General features: G+C 40.1%; 2 protein-coding genes across 2 annotated transcripts; both read right to left on the bottom strand.

The window, feature by feature from the left end:
• Positions 1 to 163: 163 nt before the first annotated feature.
• Positions 164 to 16,480, bottom strand: PKD1L3 (polycystin 1 like 3, transient receptor potential channel interacting). Its single transcript, XM_053449801.1, has 31 exons — positions 16,192 to 16,480; positions 15,342 to 15,464; positions 13,775 to 13,806; positions 13,080 to 13,238; positions 12,397 to 12,528; positions 12,011 to 12,184; positions 11,565 to 11,692; positions 11,205 to 11,331; positions 10,277 to 10,405; positions 9,715 to 9,949; positions 7,501 to 7,691; positions 7,188 to 7,418; positions 6,754 to 6,855; positions 6,213 to 6,388; positions 5,934 to 6,080; positions 5,639 to 5,829; positions 5,272 to 5,474; positions 4,872 to 5,055; positions 4,503 to 4,695; positions 3,995 to 4,220; positions 3,723 to 3,822; positions 3,388 to 3,531; positions 2,997 to 3,182; positions 2,490 to 2,772; positions 2,241 to 2,374; positions 1,838 to 1,965; positions 1,567 to 1,727; positions 1,005 to 1,215; positions 695 to 796; positions 383 to 514; positions 164 to 298 (listed from the first exon to the last, which is right to left on the bottom strand). Exons 1-31 carry the CDS (start codon positions 16,478 to 16,480, stop codon positions 185 to 187), a joined length of 5,067 nt encoding a protein of 1,688 aa, XP_053305776.1. The 3' UTR covers positions 164 to 184.
• Positions 16,481 to 19,322: 2,842 nt separating this feature from the next.
• LOC128467447 (polycystic kidney disease protein 1-like 2) lies at positions 19,323 to 21,322 on the bottom strand. Its single transcript, XM_053449094.1, has 5 exons — positions 21,206 to 21,322; positions 20,486 to 20,708; positions 19,925 to 20,135; positions 19,666 to 19,759; positions 19,323 to 19,520 (listed from the first exon to the last, which is right to left on the bottom strand). Exons 1-5 carry the CDS (start codon positions 21,282 to 21,284, stop codon positions 19,492 to 19,494), a joined length of 636 nt encoding a protein of 211 aa, XP_053305069.1. The 5' UTR covers positions 21,285 to 21,322; the 3' UTR covers positions 19,323 to 19,491.
• Between the last annotated feature and the right edge of the window lie 1,535 nt (positions 21,323 to 22,857).

The raw sequence follows: 22,857 nt of genomic DNA, 5'->3' as shown, positions 1-22,857 counted from the left end.
TATTTTAAACATCAGTTAATTGGAATATAACTGAGTTTGCATGGCTTAAATACAAAAGAAATGCAAGCAAGGTTTGGGTTCCCAATAAAATCATTTTATTATATTTTTACAGACAATATTCTTGCGCTGCCATCATGCTCTGACAGCGTATGAGGTTGCATTATGATAATTCGAGAGTCGTGGTTCACATCTCCTTGTCTTTAGCTTCTTCTTGTGACTTGCTTTGCTTTTTACGTATTCCAAATAGCCCTGATAGTTTCAGTAACAAGAGGTCCACAATTTCCTTCTCTTCATAGGGCTGGAGCATGGAAGAGTTTTGTTAGCACAGACATAAATGGGGGGGGGGGGAATAACTCTTTAAATGAAAGTCAGTTCATCTTACCGTCGGGCACTGACGCTCCCGGGAAAATACCCCTAGCAAGGCTGACAAAAAGATGTTCACCACCACAAAGATTAAGAAAATGACACAAGTGGTAATGAGCAGTGAACCAAGGACTGGATCTAGTGTCAAAACCTGCAGAAAGAGAGCACAAAACACCAATCATCAGAATAAGCATTGTGCGAAAATGGTTCATGGACTTAAAACGTTTAAACAAAAGCGCTAATTTTGCACGTTTTTAATTGGTGCATAAACTATAATGTGCTAAATTGACCTGAAAGAAAGAATATTTTGATCGGTACAAAGATCACTTACTTCTTCATAATCAAAAATGCCAATTAGAAGACTAATGATGGTCACAGCAGATTCCAAGACGGTCCTGTAGCTAGAAATGCACCATCCAAACAAGAGGTTGCACTGAAAAAAAGGTTTAATATGTGTGGATAGGAAGTAAACTCCAGGTTTAAAAACTCATTGGAATTAAGTGTGTAGCATTACATTACGTGTTGTCTACATTTGCCCATTTGGGGACCGCTGCACCCTCTGAAAGTTCTGCTAAAGAATAGACCCTTATATATTTCTTATCTACAACTAAGAAAGAAGTAGGAATGAGTGAGTCACTTACCGTGATAGAATATGCAATTAATAGAATAAGAATTGTGAACAAAAAGCCACCGATCTCGGTCCAGGCCTTCCGAAGAGTCATCGTGATCAGGTGCAAATTGGGATTCAAATTCAGCAGGCGCCACAGTTTAACTATCATCAGGGCAACTAAAAATGCACTGCCATAGCCCTGAGCACTATCGATGACGGCTGTTTCGTAGAAACTGACAAAACTGCAAGGGGGAAAAAAAAGAATCAAATAATTGCGAATAGAGATGTGTTTAAAGGGTAAGTAACTTTTCTCATTTGTTTTGCAGCGTATAGATCTATAGCTGGGTATACACGAGAGTAAAGCACTCTGACTGTGTATAGTTGCGAGCGAAACAAATTTAGTTTCATTCATAAGTCTAAAATAAACGTGTGGTGTCACTGCTCCTACACCACATTTATAACAACTTAAAAGGGGAAATTCTCAATCAAGATGACCATACCAAATGAAGAAAAAAAAACCAAAGCAGCTCATGCTATTAATTTACTATGTTAAGGGGTTAAAACAGATACAGGTTTATCAAATGTCTGCTCACCGTGTGTGGTCCAGATGGTAGCGATAGATAACGTTCTGATGCAGAAGTTTCCTCTTCACGTATAGACCGGTGTTACAGCAGCTGATGGCCACAATGCTCAAATCGAGTAGGTTTCTGTAGTTGCGGAAGTAGGAGCATTTCTGGGTTTTCAGGCGTAAAATCTGTAAAAAATTTAGTTCTATATAGAATTTCTGGTAAACAAGACTATTTCCTCCCCAGTACTAAGCTCCAAATAGCGTTTTAAGTGTTTGAACACTGTGTTCGTAAATACCTGATGTAGAACGATATACAAGAAGATGACAACAAAGACCATATCACTGATAAACTGCACATTCAGCTGTCCCGAGGTGTCCTTATAAAGACGCATTGTCTGAAGGTCAGCTGAGGGAGAGAAGTCACCTGCGTGAAAAGTAAGAAAAATAAAGTAATAATTATGTCTACTTTGTATTTCCTGATAAAGACATATTCGTTGCAGAAGACTTTATGAACCAGACTGGCAATTATAATAAGATGAGCTCCTTGGCTAGGGGGAGTTATTACCACGGGCGAGGTAAGGGATAATCTGAGATAAACCTACTCACCTGGTAGGGGTGAGTGTGCAATCATTAGGAAGTTGATTAGGAAGTAAAGTTTAAACCTTTGTTGTTTTTGATGAACTGGTATTCAAACTCTACCTATCACGTTGACCTCCAGGATTAAGGTTGCAAGACAGAAGAGGTTTACATTTGCATTGTACACATTGAACTCCAAGAAGATCACTTTGGTGTAACTGTCCAGCCAGTTGTACTTCTTTAGCTGCGTAAGAACACTGTGGAAACAGGGTGAGGTGGTCGTGTCAGTTAAAGGTTCTCGTGCTTGTAGGAGATATCTTTACAGCTACGTAACTAGTCTTTCCTCAAACCAGTTTGTGGTCCTCTACACACCTGGAAGCTGAGCTGCTGTTCATCCCTAGTTCCACCACGTATCCGTCTCCTGAGTATGTGCCCAACTGTGCCCAGATGGGGTATCCTCCTAATTCCGTTTCTGTGTGGTACACCCACCAACTTTCCTGATTGCCAACGCCGCGGAGAGGCACCCAGCCTGGTCCATAACTGTCAGTGTCCTCTGAATCGTACAGGGCCTGGTTGCTGGCGCTGTTCAGGACTCTTCGTAGCTGACGGATCCGTGCAGAACCCACCAAGAAAGAGTTACCGTCCGTGATAAATCCTAACCAGATTAAACAAGTAAGATTGCTCATTAATCACCTACGTGACTGTCTGCGGATAAATATATCAACGACAAGTGGTAGCTCCACAAAGTACAGAAATGTGGACACATTTGACTGTTAATTAAATCCAGCAAGAGCGAGAGAGCACTCATATGCTTCTTCCTGGACACTATCTCAACGCTCCAGATGTAAGGACACTACCAGGTTCATAAAGTATACTTACCCGGGTAGTTACCGTAGAGGTTTGGTAACAGCGTGCCCCATGACCAGCTGTAAAAGTCCTCAATGCTTCTAATGTTGCTGAACGTGTCTGAGAAGCTGCTTTGCATGGCCTTGTTAAGCATGTACTCATTAGGACTCCTCTCAGCATAAGTCGCAATCATTGTAGCAACCAGGAACACAATATGAACTAAGGGGACAAAAAGAATTACCAAAATATGGAAAACAAATGCATTCAGAGTGAGGACATAGCGATGTCATCCTTTACATATTTCAGGTTATTAGTGAGAAACATTTTAATAGCCAGGTATCCAGGATGCCTGTGATGATCAGACACATTCTTTTAAATTAATATATTTGATATCAGAATGTATAAGGTGACTAAGTCCCCGTACCTATTATGTCGTGGATTAGTGTATAGAGTTTCCGCTCCATTATTTTCTGCTTCTTGAGGCTGACGATATCTTTATTGGCAGGTGCTTGGTACACGGGATTATTTTGGTCCCTCCAGCCAGAGAGTTCCCAGTCAGGACGACTTGCTGCAAAAATGTGTAAATTTGGTTTTTGATTCAGGGAGAAAAATACAGTATGTATATGTTTAGTTTTGTTTGTAGTCTTTTACTAGGTTAAGATTGTGGTTTGGTTCTGAAATTTTATCTTCATGTCAAAATGCGAGTGCCATATGGAGATCAGCAATGGTGGACTTGTGTCTCCAATTGGTCAAACTAACCAAGCAAAGAGAGAATTCCGTGGAGTTGCTGCTCTTCACTGGTGTCCTCAATGTTACTCTTCCTCAGCACTCGGAATAGGATGACCATTTGTGCCAAAGCCTTTGGGACAAAGACAATGTAGCAGTCACTAAATGATGAGGTGCAAGGCTGGGTAAACTTTGTGATAGCGTAATGCTTGCTTTGTGACACGGCAAAGTTTAAAATTACGGTGCGTATTTCCATAATCAAATGCATGATAAACATTAAAAGTTTTGTAATAATGAAAAGATACCTTTATAGGTGGGAGCACAAAGAGGCTTTGAAAGAAAGACAGTAGCATGGAAATAAGCCAACTGGTTGCCTTCTCTTTGGTCATGTCTAGGCTTATAAGGACCATGTAGTAGGCAGAGAAGGCGCTGATTGCAAACAGGAAGACCCAGCACATGTATGTGAAAGCCTTGGGCATGCGACTGCACCGTGTCCTCTGTGTAGTGGTCACTGGAAAACTGGTGGTGAGGCTAAACATGACAGGTTAGACTCAATACAGTATCGTTAATACAGAGAGACAGAATTCAATGATACAGACAGCTGGTGCTGACTGCCCCAGCAACTGTTCTCATGTCCATTTCTTTTCCATAAGTACTGCATATATATCATGCAAGGACCCCAGGCAAAGAGACATATGCACACTTTTGTGCTACTACCCTTAATTCTGCATGTGAAGATACAATCAAGAGTTCATAACGTGCCCCAGTAATCAAGATTTTGCGGGGTATCTGATCTGTTTGATTGAAAAATACCTGCTGGGGAGAGTAGCCCCTGTCACATTTTCATTTTGGAGATGTTCCCTTAGGTCGTATATAACATTGGCGGCTTGAATGTAGTCAGATGGCTTAGAGACGTAGGATAAATCCACAGACGAGACCTCAATCATGAGGTTTTCCAGTACTCTGTACAGGTAGTGAAGGAAGATACACTGTTGAGGACTCCTCACTGCAACAAAACAAGATTATTACCCAGGAATAAATTTGTTGTATCAAAACATTGTAAAATTTTTCTGTTCACTAAACACATTAATTTCTTTTATAGAACCAGTTTTGATATAAACACAATTCCCTTTAACCCTACAGTCTTTCAATTATTTTTAGGTTGTGAAGTTACTTTCTCACCAATGATACGTGTAGAATTCTCTTGAGTGGGTCTGTGGACACAGATGAATGATTGTATTAAGTAAGATAGATCATCTAGATGTTTTAGGGGTAACTGTTTGTTGGAACCCTCTGGATACGTGGGATTCTCACCCAATACTTGAATGATGTACTTATGAAGAAAGTCAACAATGTCTTTTAAATCCTGCAAAAGAGGAGAAAAACAAATTCCGAATAGTCTTATTTCTGCATCATTGTTTTCCTTGTGTCTCATGCTTCATGCCGCTGGAATTCAAGACTTGGAATCTTCTTTACTATTGGATTGATTATACCCAGAGTTATCCCCCAGATACAATTCCTTTGGAAGCTGAATTCAAAGACATTTGGGGATTATTCCTTTCTCTCCTTCTGCCCGTCTTACCTTGAGAAGCTGTTCTGTTGATGCCTCTTTGGAGCAAGGCTTTGGTGCAAGAGTCACACGAAGTTTATTTTGGGGAATATTCACTTGCTTTATTTGCACCTGGATGAGCTGAAACATCTGAACAATCAGGAGATTCACTGGTACCAACATCAAGGAAGACTGAAAACTTATCTTAATCTGGGTCAGTGTTATAAAGAACTGTCCTGCAAAATAGAAAAGAAGGGTTTACAAGACCTGCCATATAAGTAAACATCACACATAGGTGTAATCTTAGCCCCACTGAAGGCAGTGGGGCATAGAGTGGCATTGCCTGGGAATTTTCAGGTGGGGTTATTAAATGCCTCTGTCATTGCGATTTTGTATCTACCTGGCTCAGAATCTTCATCCGGTTGCAGGTTCCAGAACATGATATTAATGACAAGACTGCAGAAAAGAAGACTCATACAGCAGCAAATCCTCTGCACGCGGGTGAAAGGGCTCCAAGGGCAGCGAGTCCAAACAGACAGCCACAGGTGATCTTTCAAAAACTTCTCAACCGAGCCTGATAAGAGCAAATACCTGGGATACAGGGCAAAAGCAAGTGCTGATCATTTAAGGGCGAATACAAATTAATCTGTAATGTTAATGATATATAATTTGACAATGTCCAAACCAAGTCATACCTAAGAGACATGAGATCACCTTTGGAAGCAGAGGGAAAGATTCGGTCCAGTTGACAATCGGCCAAGTCAGAGGCCAGCCAGGAGTCACAGAGGAAATACCAAGTCTTTTGGGCAGCTAAATCCGTAACAGAGACACGGTGCACATACCTGTAAAAAGGAGAATTTACCCATCAATGTTACTGCACATCCTCAGATAAACAAAGCACTTTCTCTCCAGATGATACTGGATTTCTATTGCTGTCAATGGCAGCCTGGCCACACGTGCCCCAGTCAACTTACCATGATGGGCTGCTACCAGAGTTACTATGCCACAGTCTCAAGCTGTGCAGTTCCCCCAGAAACCGTGTTTTTAAGAGGAAAACATCTACTGCTCCCCTGGTAAACACTTCCTTCTCAGGATCACTCAGAATATGGGGGTCGCTTTGCCCTTCGGATCCATAGAGCATCATCACAACCTTGCAAAAGATGGTAGGTATTATTAGTCTGGTATGTTTGATATGTTTACCCCAGAGGACACGCAAACTCCAACAAATGACAGATTTCATATAATAAAAAAGGTCACTGCTTCAGATTATATTATTTTTAAATGAATTTGTTAGAAGAACATTCAGTTTGTGCTTTTTATATAGTAAAATTGCATTGGAAACAGTGTTTTTTTTTTTTTTAAACGTTAGCGACTATTTTACACATCACATTTTATTAAACCTAGACTGTTTAGAGATGGGATGTTCAATCTTATAGAACTTGGGACATAAGAAATACGACCTGCGCTCAGTCGCAATATACACGAATGGCGTACTTCAAAGGGCACTTCTTGTACCTGGGATGTGGTGCCAGCGCCTTTACGATACCCAGTGCAGACTTTAATCACATATCGAAAGTGAAATGCAGGGTCATTGTCTGTAAGTATAGCCACCCTGACCTAAGGAAGACACCAAGATCACATATGTTCATTAGTACAATTTAAATATAACCCCCCTCCCCATTTAACAGTCATGAATGCTCAGTTGATGTATGAACCCACTCTTCAACAACATAGGGGGGTGCATTGAATCTAGAATCTTGTTTACAAGTAAATCCTGACTTAGATTTTGCTAAGTCATCATTTCTGATTTTACTATCCGGTTCCTCTGCATCTTTTGCTCTTGGTTTCCTTTTACACTACTCTCCTCTTCCTCCAATTGCCCTCCATCGAACCATTTCCCTCTTTTTGGCCACCAAGCTTGTCCTATATATATATATTGTTCAGCTTACCTTTTTCACATCCTCCTTGTCCTTCTTCCATGCCCAAACTACAACCAGCAGGTAGAACCCGATCAATGCTCCCAGAAGCGCCAGTCCCACAGGGTTCTTCGTTACATTGGCAAAGAGGCTTAGGGTGTCACTGAGATCCACCACGTGTGGCATAACAAAGAAGGTGCTACCAAAGAACGTCAGATGGTTACACAGACACTGGGTCTCGGTCATGGTACTTTGCGGCCCCACCTGAAAAAGCATGAGCACCGATGCCGCGTGACATAAGGCAGACGGAGAAAACATACACAGGTAAAACTTTTACGGCTCTTACCTGGCAGCCATCTTCACTCCATTCCGACTGGTTGTAGTTCCAGTAAACACACTGTGTGGCAAAGACTGAGATGAAGAAAGGCATGACCTCCTGTTCATTCCATATGCTTTGGTTGGAGATGCTGACAGTAATGTAGTATGTGCCAGAGCCATTAAGTTTCTCTGGAGGCAGGACCCAGGTATACCCATCATCTAAAAAGTACAAGAACAAACCTTACTGGGCAGTAGTGGTTAGCCAGCGAATACAAAAAGGTGCAAGACAACTAAAAATGTCACTTTTATACACAATGGTTTTATACACTGGTTTGTATAATATAGGTGCGTAATATACCATGGCGTACATCCCTACTTCCATTTTAAAATCGGGTTTTTTGTATACTATTATTTATTCTTATTATTATTTTATTTTTTTATGTAGCGCCGTCATATTCCGTAGCGCTGCACAATGGGTAGACAGGGCATAATAAGTAGTATATAAGGTAACAACTTGACTTGCAGAACAGGTGGAGGGCTCTGCCCAAGCTATCTTACAATCTAGAAGATAGTATGTATATATATATATATATATATATATATATATATATATATATATATATATATATATATATACACACACATCACATATGTAGACATTTAATTCTGTGAAGCTAATTCAAATAAAAAGTACATTTTAAATAAAATTGTATAATATACATTAACAACAATAATAATAACAACGACAATTATTATTATTATTTGTATAATAAATATTTGCCCTGCTGACAAACAAAAATAAACAATGTGAATTAGACAGCTGGTACCTCCAGGGTGTGCAACCTCTACTCCCAGGCCGAAAGACCGCCTGCTCGCCTATGATTGGTGGACCATCTTCTGGGGGGTTGTAGTCCATTACTTCGCCCACTGTGTGGATAGGCTAGGGCTTTAGAACTACAAGCCCCAGAATGCTGCGGGTTGAAAGCTAGTGACGTTGTTTTAATTATAGCGGTGTTTTACTGCCGTTACGTTTGTTGCGCTGCAAAATGGCAGCAAGTTTGGTAAGTCTGTAGCAAGACACAAGTCAGCGTGAGGTGAATGTTTCACTTTCAGCTGCTTTTAAGTCTTTTTTCGATATTTTAGCATTTCTCCAAACATTTTAAATCAGGGCTGTCAATAACGAATTCGTATATTAAAAAATGTGAAGTCTCAATAAAGTATATGCAGCAAATATTGAGGGGAATAGTTAAGGGATTAAACTATGTCCAGCTGGGAATTTGGCAAGTGGTTTTGGCCTATATTTTACAACTTTTTATTTTTTTCTGACTGAAAAAGGTTATATTTTTGTTACATGGTTACCACATTTTGCATGTTTCTGACCATTATTTCCTTTCTTTTAATTTAAACGTTCCACACACTGCTTTGAAATATATAAAAATTCCCAAATTATGTAACCCCCACACGGTGGGATGGGCTCTGGGACTGGTGGCACATAAACCAACAGTTTATATTTTGTTTACACTATTTTAGATACATTTTATCCATGTCAGGTCCTTTATAAATACCAAGCTTGAGGTAAACTCTGAGAATATATCCTGTCATTGTTTATAAAAACAACAAAACCTGCTATTAAATCAAGGGAGTTACATAATCCAAACAATATCAGATATGTGAGGTTTATCACACAAGATAAGCCCCAAAAATATAATATAAATAAACTCCTGAGTTTAAGCCTTTAGGGAACCAGTAGCTCTATAAACCACCTCATGGAAAGCAGATATATATATATATATATATATATATATATATATATATATATATATATATATATATATATATATTACACGTAGAATTGTAAATTTGCCCTGTAATACGAAATACCTCATTTTCATTCTCCTCACGGGTCCTCATCACAATGCGGTGTCCCTGTGAGCGTGATACATGATGTCACTTTGCAACTTGAACGTGTTATTCCATGTATTTTTAGTGCCCTGGGTAGTTGGCCACCATTTAGCAGTCTTGGCATTAACAGGGGCTATTTGGTAATGTGGGATGTCAAATTGTGTGACATCTCAGTGAATACATTGGAATAAAGTTGCAGCTGAGATTACTGGGGATGCAGGAGAAGTGCCCAGTGGGCCGATGACGCGTTACAATTGTCCCCCTTGACATATGAAGTCACAGGCAGTAATGTTTAGGTAATACTGTTTCCAATTATTTTGAGACATTACGCTGAACCCACCTCTCTCCTTTGTCTTACCATTAGGTACTGAGATGTTCTCCATGAAATGACTGCTGTTGGCCTTCACCTGGAATCCAAGGTAAAGTACAAGCGGAACTGGGATATCCGGTTTCACTGTCACCACTAAAGACTCTTCCACGGAGGTCACATTTACCGCCACACTCATGTTCTGATTTTTTGTGAGATTTACATTGGGATTGTTGCTGCTGGAGCTCTCATTTCTAACCAGTACAATCTACAATACGGCATATTTTGTTAGCACGTATCAGACATTCTTGTTTACAGTAGATGAAAATACAATGCCTACGCTTAAATATTGAATTATTTGTTGCAGAATTGCAGTTATGTAACAAAGAAACATTTTCCTGTAAGGGCCGTATTACATTTGCCACCTGATTATCTTTACCCATGTAGACTCATCTTGAAGAATACACAAAATATGGAAACATATCACGACCACAGCATGTAACTTAATACTCTGCACCATTTCCACAGCCCTCGGGATATCTGCATATATAACACTATCCCCTATACTATATTCCATGGCTATACGAGCACCCACCTTAATAAATTCTGACAGGTCGTGAATTTCAAGGCTTTCTTCATCGTTGCTCAGATGGATGTTAACCACGGGTCCTATAATCTCTTTATCGCTGGCGTAACAAAATGGGTTTATAGACATGGCAAGCACCTGTCAGTGCAGGATAGGATATAGGAGAAGGTAGAAGATGCAGTTAGAACTAAAATTGAAATATGGAAGAATTTGTACACATCTGTACAGCCCTACTCAGAGGAGTAAAGGGTGAGGGTTGCCCTATTGTAATGCCACATCTACCACTTCTGCTGGAAGGCAGGCTATTCCATTCGTCCACTATCCTTTCTGTAAAGTAATATTTCCTGATGTTACTTTTAAACCTTTGCCCCTCTAGCTTATGCCTATGTCCTCTTGTTGTGGTAGTATTTCTCCTTTTAAATAAACTCTCTTCCTTTATCTTGTTGATTCCCTTTAAGTATTTAAATGTTTCTATCATATCCCCCCTGTCACGTCTTTCTTCCAGGCTATATAGGTTAAGATCCTTTAACCTGTCCTGGTAAGGTTTATCCTGTAATCCATAAACCATTTTAGTAGCCCTTTTCTGAACTTTCTCCAACATATCTATATCCTTCTGGAGATACGGTCTCCAGTACTGTACACAATACTCCAAGTGAGGTCTCACCAGTGATCTGTTCAACGGCATGAGCACTTCCCTCTTCCTACTGCTAATACCTCTCCCTATACAACCAAGCATTCTGCTAGCATTACCTGCTGCTCTACTGCAGTGTCTGCCTACCTTTAAATCCTCAGAAATAATTACCCCTAAATCCCTTTCCTCCCACATTGAGGTTAGGACGGTATCAACTATTCTATACTCTCTCCTTGGGTTTTTGTGTAGTAAGGGGGCTATGTAGCTGACCAGAATTTTAGTGTTGGTTTGTATATTGGAGCTCACCTGAACATTAAGAGGCTTGAGGCTGTCATTCACATTTTGTGGGACAGCTGAAACTGGGAAGGTTACCCGGGACACTGCAGGCTCCTCTGTTGTGAATGATTTTGTAATCAGATCTGTGGCGTTGACCCTGATAACATACCATGAAAACATTTGTTACGTTAGTGGGTTAAGTAGTCCTATGGCTTACATTTTCTATACAGGCTCCTGGTTAAGCCAGTAGTCATATGGCTTAAATTGTCTGTACAGGCTCTTGGTGTAATGGCATGCGAAGGAACTGCTTCTATGAGTGGAAAAGTCAAGAATAATCATTTATATTTTTAAAGTGGTGGTATTGGCACAGTAACAATTAGTATCTGTTACCTGGCCACTGTCAGGCTGGATACAGAGGAAGAGAAGGAATAACTCTGTAGGCCTCTTTGTGAGATTGTCAAAAGTGTGTATTCAATGTTGTCCACAGATAAAAATGATGAGTCGTGTATACGGTTCACCTGTGGGATTGTAAGAATAGCACATGATGTCTAAGTAAGAATGTGAACACTGGCTGTAACATTTATGGTTAAACATCTAATGCATACATAGTGACAGTGTGTGACACAAACATGCTATACATATAATTATCCAAGTTATTTTAATCGTTTGTTATCCCAAATCTATTGGCGAAATCACAAAGCTATCTGGAAATAAATAACCGATCATACTGAACATACTAAATACATTTTTGCATAGAACAAGGTTGATGCTTTCTATTTAAAAAAAAGAGATTGTAATTCACACACATCACAACCATCCACAATAGCACATCTGACCTGCTCTGCGGTAAGGTTATAATAGTTCTCCAAGGAGGCTCTCATTGTCCTGTCAAAGGCTTGGAAAAGAGAATTTGCAGAATCCGAGACATTCTCCATAGAGATATTGGTGGCCAGGTACATGGTGTTGGAGAACTGCTCTGATAAGAGCAGCAGGACATCACTGGCATTGACCTGAAATACATTTACGTCCATAGTTAATTAAACACACTTTATATGCAGCATTATCTTCTCTCTGTATTTTTACAGCATAAATATACTCCTCAACAGCATGCTAGTTTGGCTCTGGTAGCGCGATTGCATATCAGTATGATAATAATGATGCCCCTTTTGCTTGGCACATTAATGATGTGGGCTACATGTGGGTTAAAAATTTTGTAGGTTACCTGAGCAGACGGCGTTAGGAAATTACTGGATGTCATTAGCTGTGTCAGAATGTCAGAGGCCTTTGCCACAAGGGGCACAATCCAAATATCTTTCACCACATTCTGAAGCTGGTTCACTAGTTCTTCTGTAGTCTGGGGATATCAGATAATTAATAGCAGAATAGTTTTGCACTTGGTTTGCTGACGTTCATTTTATTGGTGGATTGGCCATTTGTACGAAAAGAAGTATGTTTTTAGGAGCTCACTACTGTTTATTTTGCTTAACAAAGGAGTCATGATACATCAGTTACAACAGGAGAACTAATAAAGAGAGAATAGCGTATTTATCCACAATTATTGGGAGTTGTTTAAAACAGACAAAGTCCGGAATCTTCAGAAAGAGCTCTGATGTAAAGAACTTCCAGTCTGTAAACATATACACAATGCAGGAAGAAAAGTCATAAAGGTTCCAAGGACCCCATGTTATCATTTTAACAAAACCATGCAGGATATATCAATATGTTAGGGTTTACTTTACTTGCACACTGGCAGGTGATTGTTGGAAGTGTAAGCTTTTCTTTAATCATCAAAAGAGATTATAGATGAGGTATTGGATTATAAAGGCACAGAAAAAGGCATACATTAAGTATAAAAGCATTGAACTGAGATTTAAACATTATTACATTCAGACATTGAGGTCAGACCTTTATAGCCTTTGCTAGGCTCATGTTGTTCAACTGGGCTGGGTTAATGACTTCCAGATTGGGTGGCGGGACCGTGCCCTGTGGTGGCGTTGCTGGTGGTTTCTTTGTGGTGGCCGCTTTTCGTGATTGAAAGCAAAATCTCTGACACCATGAGCGGATCTGGGGATCAAATCAAGTGAAATTTATTCCAGTCCTCGGCTAAGACACGCATGCTTACATCTACTAACTTTCTGTACTTATGCAGATGTCATTTGTATGGATTTAGTTTATATTCAAGGCTCTCTCCACCAAATGTATCGGTTTGTCTTAGTCTGTCAATTCTTGTCTTGTCATATCCCTTGAATTTATGTATTGTATTAAGCGCTGCGTAAACTGTTGGCGCTATATAAATAAAAGATAATAATAATAATAATAATAACGTCTATTTGTGTGTATCGGGCAGGTACTTGAATTGTAGTTCCAAAGATATAATTTGACACAAATTATTTAGTAGCTTTGATGAGTATTTGGTGGAGGAAAAACATTATTGTGGGTTTGATTTGGGGGAAAAATGTATTTGTATTGGTACACATTTGGAAAAAGGTTGCAAACCACTAGCCTACTTTCCATGGTTAAGAGTAGAACGTTCATACAACTGGGAAAGTTCCGAGTACATGTTACAAATTACATGGTGTGCTGTCGAATACTTGACTTACATCACGTTTTGGTTTCTGAGGTTGGACATGATCTAAAAGACAAAAGAGGAAAAAGTGTGTGACATTATGGGTCACATTTCTTAGGGATCGGGGTGGGGGCTGCCTATGAATCATATACAGCATTTCCTTCAGTAGCATTTCATCGAAGGGGGTTTGAATGACACAAAGCATTCAAAATCCTTGTCTGGCCAGCTATGGAGACGGCAGTTTACCTTCTCTCATTGTTTTGTGTTTCTGTAATAATAGCATATTCAATGCAGTAAAGCACACACAGTATATTCAATTTTAAGCTCTCACAGGGCAGGCTTTCAGAACTCTAGCCTCCCTATATTACATAAAGATGAAAAGAAATGCTATGTCAATAAAAATAATTGTTTGTGTTCGCCATATGTTGCCAGGTGTCTGCAAACACCTGCAGACATTTACTAATTTGTAAATATTCATTTGTGCCATTATTTGGATTATTTGTTGCTTTAGTTCTTATTGTTATAGCTATCATTTTTTTTGATTCTTTAAATAAGTTATAACTTTTTTTTAATGCTAACATATTGGCATTTGTTCTTAATATATTTTTTAGATACCAGTAGTATATAGACTTGCATTCTGATTACATATAATGAAGTCCCTTTTTATTTTGCTCACATTAGATTGTGTTATTACATACTAATAAGGCATATTGCTTTGTCCAATCTTCAATGAGTACAGTAAAACACTGTCTACACAATTTTTACATAATAAATAACATTAAAATTAAATAGGTTAAACTCTATTCAGACTTGATTGTTTTCCCTCTTTTCTTTTCTAATTATATATATATTCTTAGGACCCAAATTCTCAGTAGATGTAAATGTTAATATTCCTATTTTGCATTCTTCTAGATTTCTGTAAATGATCTGGACTGAATCCTGCAAGGAGTCTTGAAGTCTACATGTTATCAGTAAGTGTTTTAACGTATATTTGTAAGACTGCTTTATTGTGATCATCTGTATTTCTCATGTTATTATTCTGTTAATTCTCCATGCAATGTTGTTTGTCTTTGCAATGAAAATGTGCCAAAGTTGCAGATTATTTGGTTTGTTTTGCTTTTTGTAACAAGATGATACTGTATTAGTTAGGCTTCTGTTCTTGGTCATGCAAGCTGTGCATGGAAGTGGTTGCAAAACGGATGCTGTAACATTGTATAAAATGTGGTGTCTCCCGTGTGTTGTTGGATTGTGTTTTAAATAATGTAGCGGCTTTTTTTTTTTGCATGATTCAAAACAGAAGTATCTGCATGTCTGAGGGTCTGCTAGTGAGTGACACTGTAGTACCGCTAATACTGAGTGGACGACCGCTGTTGATAGCGTATGCCTACTGCTCTATTAATATTGAATATCTCCTCATATACTTAAGCCAATTTAACCGTAGCTTACATAGTTTAATGTAGTTTAATTGTAGCTTGAATGCTTATAGCCACTGTTAGTTTGTGACGCATATGATGTGAATAGATAATATTAGACATTCGGGAAAAAGAAGTAAGAAAGCTCCTGCTCGTACTTTTTTTTTGTTATTGTAACCAAGCACTTACTGTGAGCACAGATGAATGCAATCTTATCTTCACACTTCAGAGGGTTTACCCGGCGAAGTTGGGAGTCCTTGAATATTATATGACAGAGTTCCGAGGCATGGGGACCCTTGTTGTATGAATAACCTTACAAAGAGAACATACTTTATACTGGGACAGTAAACAAAGCTTAAAAGCCAACATTGATATGACAATAAGGCCACATACAGATTTGCCTCTTGCAGTAAAAATGCCCACCACTTTAGTTTCCCACTTAGCTACCAAGAATACATAACCTGCTGTTGGCGTGCATTTATACACAACCCAATGTCGTTGTGCATTTATACACATGGCTGTACATACCAAAAGGTCTAGGGCCAATAACCCCCATACTGGATGTTTCCAAACACTAACTCCCACTCGCTTTCCCACCATGCATTACTTTCCCTTACAAACACATAAAAATAATGTTTCACATTGTCTTTTTATCATAGGTGTCATAATAACATGTTCCCACCAAACATATTCTACTATCACTTTTATCATTTCACTTTTTATGTTAGTATTGGTAGAGCTATAAAAATAGATGTACAGTGTAGCTGACAAGTATCTAGTGTCTAGCCTTATGTATAAAATTTGTACCACAAAAAAAGCCAAACCAAACAGTTTTTGTAAAAATATTAATTAAAATGCCATATATAAACATCAGATGTGCGTTGTAGATAAAAGCCACCTACCTAGATAACTCTGCCCATTCCCTGTTTGTAATTCACAACCTTCATTTAATTTCCTGTAGATGTTGCTAATTCTTGGCATTGTCTATACCAAAACACAGATGAAGTGTCTTCTACGCACTTCAACGCCCAGCACTCACCTTGATCATGGTCCTGATTGTGCAACTGACCAGTTAAAGTGGGTGATACCTCTACCCAGTAGCCATCTCCATCCTGCAGGAGGTCCATCAGATTTTTCAGCGTCTCCAGGCTCGAGATCTGAACTAACTTTCCTCCAAACCCCTTACAGTGCTCCTTGGCATCTGGGAAAGGTACCTCTGTTTTCACTAGCTGAACACAAAAAGCTCCCACATCCACATAGTAATCTTTGCATCTGGAGGTATCAGCTTTGCTCAGGACAGTGAAGAATAAAAATACAAGAGTCCACATGGCTTAAAGGAGGTAGCAAGCACGCTTGCCAAAGGCAATAAGCACAAGCTGATTAGATCAGTGAAAGTGATACTAAACTTTATTAAAATGAATATTTATAGATATATATCGATATATATATGTAAAACTGTCCTCGTCAAAGCTCTCCACAATGTAGATAATGGTAAGGGAGGGACACTCCCTGCATGGGCAGGTGTATGTTTGTGAATTGTTCATTGTGCATACAGTGGCTTGTTGCCCTGAAGCCAAATTATTTCTATACATACAAATGCAACAACATAGAGTAACCCAAATGATTTTAAAGTACATAAGAGGAAAGAAATCATATTTTGTTGTTTAATATGTTGTCATACTTGTAAACATATCATGTGACATTGAATAACAAGTATTATCTCCAAACCCACTTCAGGATTTATACAATGTTAAATTGCACACTAACATCAACGTGACAAAACTTTCCTATAGCAAATTGCATTGTACTAGGTGAAGATGCTCTTCCATAAGTATTTGGCAGTCAGCTCTTCAGATCAGCTTGAAAACTAATATATGAAGTGAGGCTAATTTCTTGAAGAAAAAAAAAAGGAGCATGAATTTCATTGTGTGCACTTATGAGTACATTTGACAATTAGTACAATTAGCCTTAAAAGCACTATATACCTATTTTATTATTACTACATAAATAATGATGTCACGATAACCCCCAAAGTCTGAGGACTCATGAGGGTATGTTTGATTTTGGGAGAGGGGCACTGGTGAATTCCTGAGGAGACTCCTCACCTGCCTGCCAATCCCCTCTTATGTCTAAATAACCCTGTGCTCATTGGGGGGCATAGGCGAACGGGAAACCCCATCCTCTGTAACCAGACTCCCATGAGCTAGCTGGCTATGGGGGCTCTACAAGCCAGGAAACGCTTGATGCGCCTGACCAGGAGTTGCGACGTTTCCCGGTGACAGTAGCGTACCTAGAGGGGGGGGGTTGCTCGATCTCGAAAAATAGCCTATTCCAGAGACTGTGGCTGTGGATGGGACTGCGGTCTCCACTGGCACCAACCCAGCAGAACACCATGGAGGGGATACAGGTGGCATCACTCCACAGCGGCTGAGTACACTCCAGGGAGAAGGGGCGGTCGACACTTCTCTCCAGCGGCTGCTATGTTAATCAGGAGAGGCAGAGGTTGGCCAGGTGAGCACTGCCCTTGTAGGGGCATCTGGGCTAGGGGACCAGTTGGGACTAGAGTCTCTTGTACTTTGGGAAACGTGGCACCCTGTACCAGGACCATGGTCTGTAGGATGGAGGCTGTCACTCAGTCCCCTCCAGGAGCCCATGGCACGGAGGCCTCCGTGACAAGGTGTTATGCTGTACCACAGTCAGTGCGTGTCTCTGTATATAGTGATAGGTGTAATGCTGTTTCACCGTCAATGTATGCCTTGGTATATAGTAATAGGTGTTATGCTGTACCACCATCAGTGCGTGCCTCAATATATAGTGAAAGGTCTTATGCTGTGCCACCATCAATGCGTGCCTCAATATATAGTGATAGGGTTTATGCTGCATTATTTTCAATGTCTGGCTCAATTTATAGTTATAGGGATTATGCTGTACCACCGTCAGTGCATGCCTCAGTATATAGTGATAGGTGTTATGCTGTACCACTGTCAGTGCATGTCTCAGTATATAGTGATAGGTGTTATGCTGCACCACCGTCAGTGCATGCCTCAGTATATAGTGATAGGTGTTATGTTGAACCCCCATCAATGTCTGCCTCAGTATATAATAACAGTTACGCTGCACCCCCGTCAATGTCTGCCTCAGTATATAATGATAACAGTTATGCTGTACTCCCGTCAATGTGTGCAATGATAGAGGCTATGCAGTTTAAAAGTGTGTGTGGGGGGTGCCACATACAGGATCTGCCACAAGTGCCAAATACTCTAGGTATGTCTCTGCCCGGTGACATTCGAAGTACAACCTTTGCCCCCCCCCGTCGTTCTTTTGAAGTTACATTAAGCTTGTGGTGGGCAACACTTGGTGGTTACAGAGAGGGAGATCTTTTGGGAGCACTGGTTTTATTACCAGTCTTTAGGGCCAGGGTTTACCCATCCGCGGCTATGAAACTGTTGCCTTCTATCGCGCCGTCTATTCCTGACGCTGTCGCTCAGGGTTCCGACATTGGATGACGTCTCTGTTTGGACCATAACATCTTCGGGCCCTGAGCTCTACATTGGTACCCCTGGATTGATGCCGCTCCCTCGGGATCACCCCAAAATAGTGACCCTTTGTCAGGTGGGCATTGGTGACCATAGAACTGTATGGAGGTGCCGGGCTGTCTAATCCCTCTATTCCTATCACGTTTGGTGTATAAATATCTGTTCAGTATTCAATAAACCGAGTTATTTTTTACCCGTACACTAAGACTCGGCTAGTGCTTGGAGGAATAAGAAGGGTTAATCTCTTGAGCTATTGAACATTCACGGCAAGGAGGATTTCGGTGGAGCTACTCAGTCACGAATAACATTATAGGTTGTATTTCTGCTCTTAACCAAATTAAACTACTAAAAAACTATATATTGTACAATCCTACTTGACAAAATATTTTCATTAATCGTTATATCGGTTAAATTAACCCAGATAGTAAAGGAAGTCTCTGATCACTTGTTTAAATAATTTCAATTTCTATGGTTATAGAATACGTGCCCTACGTCATTTTATTGCAGGAATAAATCTGGTTGCATGGCAAACAGTATTTTCACCTAAAGCACACTGCTGTTGTAAAATGTACATACACACACACACACACACACACACACACACACACAAAATCAAGACGCATGGTTGCATTGACATGTAGTGTTCATATACATACTCTCTAAAACTTTTTACTACAGGAAGAATGATACTTCATGTCCTGCGTCCCACAAAAAGAAGCTGGTCTTTATTAATGTTGAACCGAGGGCTGGGTGTTATGATCAGCTGGAGGAGTTTATGATAGTGTTCAGAATGAGGGAACCAATCACAGTGTTGTTTCATCACACGTCTCATCTGTCAGGAATAGAAAAAATCCAGTTAGTACCTAGAACTTCTAGAGCAAAGACATAGTTGACTTTAAGCCTTCTATACTATAACTGTGTAGGCAAGACTGACTTTCCCAACCAACTAGTTCTAGATTTGGGTGTATGGAACCAACCAGTTACTAGCAGGTCTCCATCCAGCAAGTCCTCTTCTTCCTCTTCATCCACCTTCTTCAACACCAAAGCAAAGAATACAGCAAAGCCAATCACCTGGGATATGTAAGAGATATTAGGGTTTAATAGCATTGTGTGACAGACTGTGTCGTAGTTAGGGCTTTGGTCATTGTAATTTTGGGTATGCTTTGTGCTGAGCCTTTTGACTTTGTTAGATTGTTTGGAAGGCTTATTTTGAGCATTGTCCTATAACATACTGACCTTGAGAGGCTGCAAAATGAAGATACTCTGGAAAAGTGACAATGCCATGGAGATGATCCATCGGATGGAGCTCTCCCTTCCATATTGGAACCCATACATCATGGTGAAGTAGGTAGACACAGCACTGATAGACAGTAGCAAGGCCCAGCCAATGAAAAGGAACCACCAGGGCAGTCGCCTCTTTTTTGGCGTATGTTGCTTTTGTGATGTCCTGAAATGGCAGAGTTTGACTGATTAAACCATTGCAGCATTGTCAATGTATTTGAATAATTCACTTGCACTTTCCTTATGTGCTTAGACCACTATTTTTTTCTAATGTGTACTTGGGAGCCTCTTCTAATTGCCTTTTAAAAACTGGCACAGTGGAGAGATGGGGGCACAACTGGCATAAGCAGTATCTGAAACATCTGCCAAACCAGTATACAGTGTTTTTGGAAGGTGTGTTGTGTTTAGTGTTTGGGTTTTTGTTGCTTTTTTTAACCCATATTGAAAAAAACAAATGTATTGGGGCTGATTTTGCAAGGTATTTTGCAGGCATTCTGGGCAGGTAGAAGACATCACCTTTGAATAGGCAATGGAGGAACTGACTTGTCCAGAATGTGTAGGACGTTTTGTAACTGTGTTAGGTACTGGTCATATTGCATTTTGTCTTGGAATTCTTGGCTTCCAAGTTGCTTCAGATCCTGGGACACCCTCTTGAGCTTCCGAGAGACGTAGTGTGCGCAAAACAAAGCTTGTAGCTCATCGGCTGGGATCTGAGCCAGGGGCACTGAGACTGTCATGTCTGGAAAAAACAATCATACACAAAATAACAAGTGTATACACTACAGTGTATCCACAACTTTGAAGTATCTGAGATTTTATGGCTGTTACAGAATTAAAGGGAATGTGTCAACTAAATGTTTAAGACCGATGTCCTCAGCTCAAAAAACACAATTTTAGCACAGTTGCAGCATATCTTTGTTTAATGTAAAAAGGTGACGTTAACATTGTCCTTTACCCGTATGAAATAACCATGTTACCCGATACTCTTATAAATAGCTTTTAGTTGAATAATTTCAATTGTTAAGCAATCTACCAGGCAGCCAGTTTGGTATTCATTATTTACAACTGCAGTGATGGAATGTGCAGCTTCATCTTTAAAACAAGCACAGCATATTTACATGTATCTAATCATCCTGCTCCTCTCTTGCTGTACGCCAGTACGTCACAGCACTAACATAGAAAGTCGGGGTGTTCTAAAAGAGTTTTTACGTTACACAGGGAAGGCATCTGATTTACTTGGCATTTGCTGCTTATGTAGCATGTGCGAGATGAGTTCCAGTAACACTCCAATGCGGTGGGACGGTTCTAGCTTCATTTCCAACTGCAAATTAATCCGGCATTCATAATTCAGAGCCTGTGCTATCCTCTCCAGGTCCTAGCAAAATAGATACACCCAGGGTGAGAAAAGAGGTTCAGAAGGAGGGTAGAATGGTAAATGTAAAAAAATGGTAAATTGGAGAAGTCGTATATGAAGGCAGCCAACCGTGGAGGTCCATTAATGGCAGCAGTGACAGACTTAATGTTCTTCAGAAACAAGGAACATCATGTGCATTATTACCTCTATCACATAGCTGAGGGACAGGGTCCGGTATTGGATATTTTTAGTGCCATCGGAAACTGGCACACGTGTCCCTTTCTTGTTTTTAGTCTCTGGCGTACTAGTGCTTTTTGGACGGGTGTTACGGAAAATATAGATAATGAGCAAGTTGACTGGAAACATGAGAAGGGCACTTTCGAAAGCGATCATGATATCCTTCCAAGTCAAACTGAAGCTACCTATAAGACACAGTGGACACGTTACAAGACTGTATGTGACACACAAGTCCTGAACTTTCTGAAAGCAAGCAATGCATGATGGGGCTGCATGACTTAAACTCTTTTGCTGGCTAATGAGGACCCTTACCTATGCTTATCAGAACTGGGTAAGTGACTTGAGGCATCTCCCAGAACATGAGGTTGATGACAATGGTGCAGAGAAGAAGGCACATGCAGCAGGACACTCTCTGCACACGTGTGAACATGCTCCGTGCTGGATGGTTGAGAATCGAGATCCAGATGTGTTCATCCCGCAGACCCCTTAATGTTTTCTTAAAGAATATGTTCCTTTTAGGAAAGAAGAGAAAACATATAACTAGACATGTGATCAAATAATCTTCCTTGATGAAGAGACAGGGTATATGGAGTAGAATAAAAACAAAACCTCTTTGTTTTATGGTATCAAGTCCTTCTTACCTGAAACTAGTTAGCTCTTCTTCATTCGCTGTATGGAAGGTCTTGGTCAGAGAATCTCCCTTAGGAGGCTGAGACAGCCACGTGTTACATAAAAAGTACCAACTCTTTTTTAGCTGCAGGTCCTGAGCTGTGACCTGGATGACATACCTGTGGGAAGGGTCAGGACAGCACTGTAATGGACATCTGCTTTATAAAAGGACCTCTACATGTCTTCTTCCCCATTCCTTTACACACACACACACAATTTTGCATTAGCATTCTATAAACATTTGTTTCCTACCAGCTTTTACGTGGCCCTGTTCCATCGTGACTCAGAGTTATGCTCTTCAGTTCCCCCAGAGGGAATGGCATGGTAAGAAGGAAGACATCTATACTGCCACTTTTAAACAACCCCAGCTTGGAATCAGCAAGAAGTAGAGGTCCGCACTGACCATTGGAGCCACAGAGGGACAGGGATACCTAAAAGCAGATTGGATAAGGTTTTAATGTCTGTCGCTGCATTTTATGATGCCGCTTTCTTGCAATAAGTCGTTAGTTGCACTAGTTGTCTTGCAACAGATTTTAAATTCCTTACATTGTAAATTCTTCACCAGTTCTTACCTTGGAGCTGGTAGCTGCCCCTCTCCGATGCCCTGTACAAACTGTGATACGATAGC

The sequence above is a fragment of the Spea bombifrons genome, chromosome 10, assembly GCF_027358695.1.
Source record: "Spea bombifrons isolate aSpeBom1 chromosome 10, aSpeBom1.2.pri, whole genome shotgun sequence".
In the NCBI taxonomy this organism is placed as follows: Eukaryota; Metazoa; Chordata; class Amphibia; order Anura; family Pelobatidae; genus Spea; species Spea bombifrons.
Note: the sequence above shows the minus strand (reverse complement) of the source record. Positions and strands in the feature narration are given on the sequence as shown.

What these genes read in the sequence shown, in the direction of transcription:
- PKD1L3 (XM_053449801.1), bottom strand. Translation starts at nt 16,480, where the DNA reads ATGTGGACTCTTGTATTTTTATTCTTCACTGTCCTGAGCAAAGCTGAT. An exon ending in ACCTGTCAGAATTTATTAAG is followed by an intron (nt 9,950 to 10,276) that starts GTGGGTGCTCGT and finishes GCCGTATTGTAG; the next exon opens with ATTGTACTGGTTAGAAATGA. An exon ending in GGATGAAGATTCTGAGCCAG is followed by an intron (nt 5,475 to 5,638) that starts GTAGATACAAAA and finishes TCTATTTTGCAG; the next exon opens with GACAGTTCTTTATAACACTG.
- LOC128467447 (XM_053449094.1), bottom strand. Translation starts at nt 21,284, where the DNA reads ATGAAGCTAGAACCGTCCCACCGCATTGGAGTGTTACTGGAACTCATC. An exon ending in CCTCCATTGCCTATTCAAAG is followed by an intron (nt 20,136 to 20,485) that starts GTGATGTCTTCT and finishes CTGCCATTTCAG; the next exon opens with GACATCACAAAAGCAACATA. An exon ending in TGGAGACCTGCTAGTAACTG is followed by an intron (nt 19,521 to 19,665) that starts GTTGGTTCCATA and finishes TATTCCTGACAG; the next exon opens with ATGAGACGTGTGATGAAACA.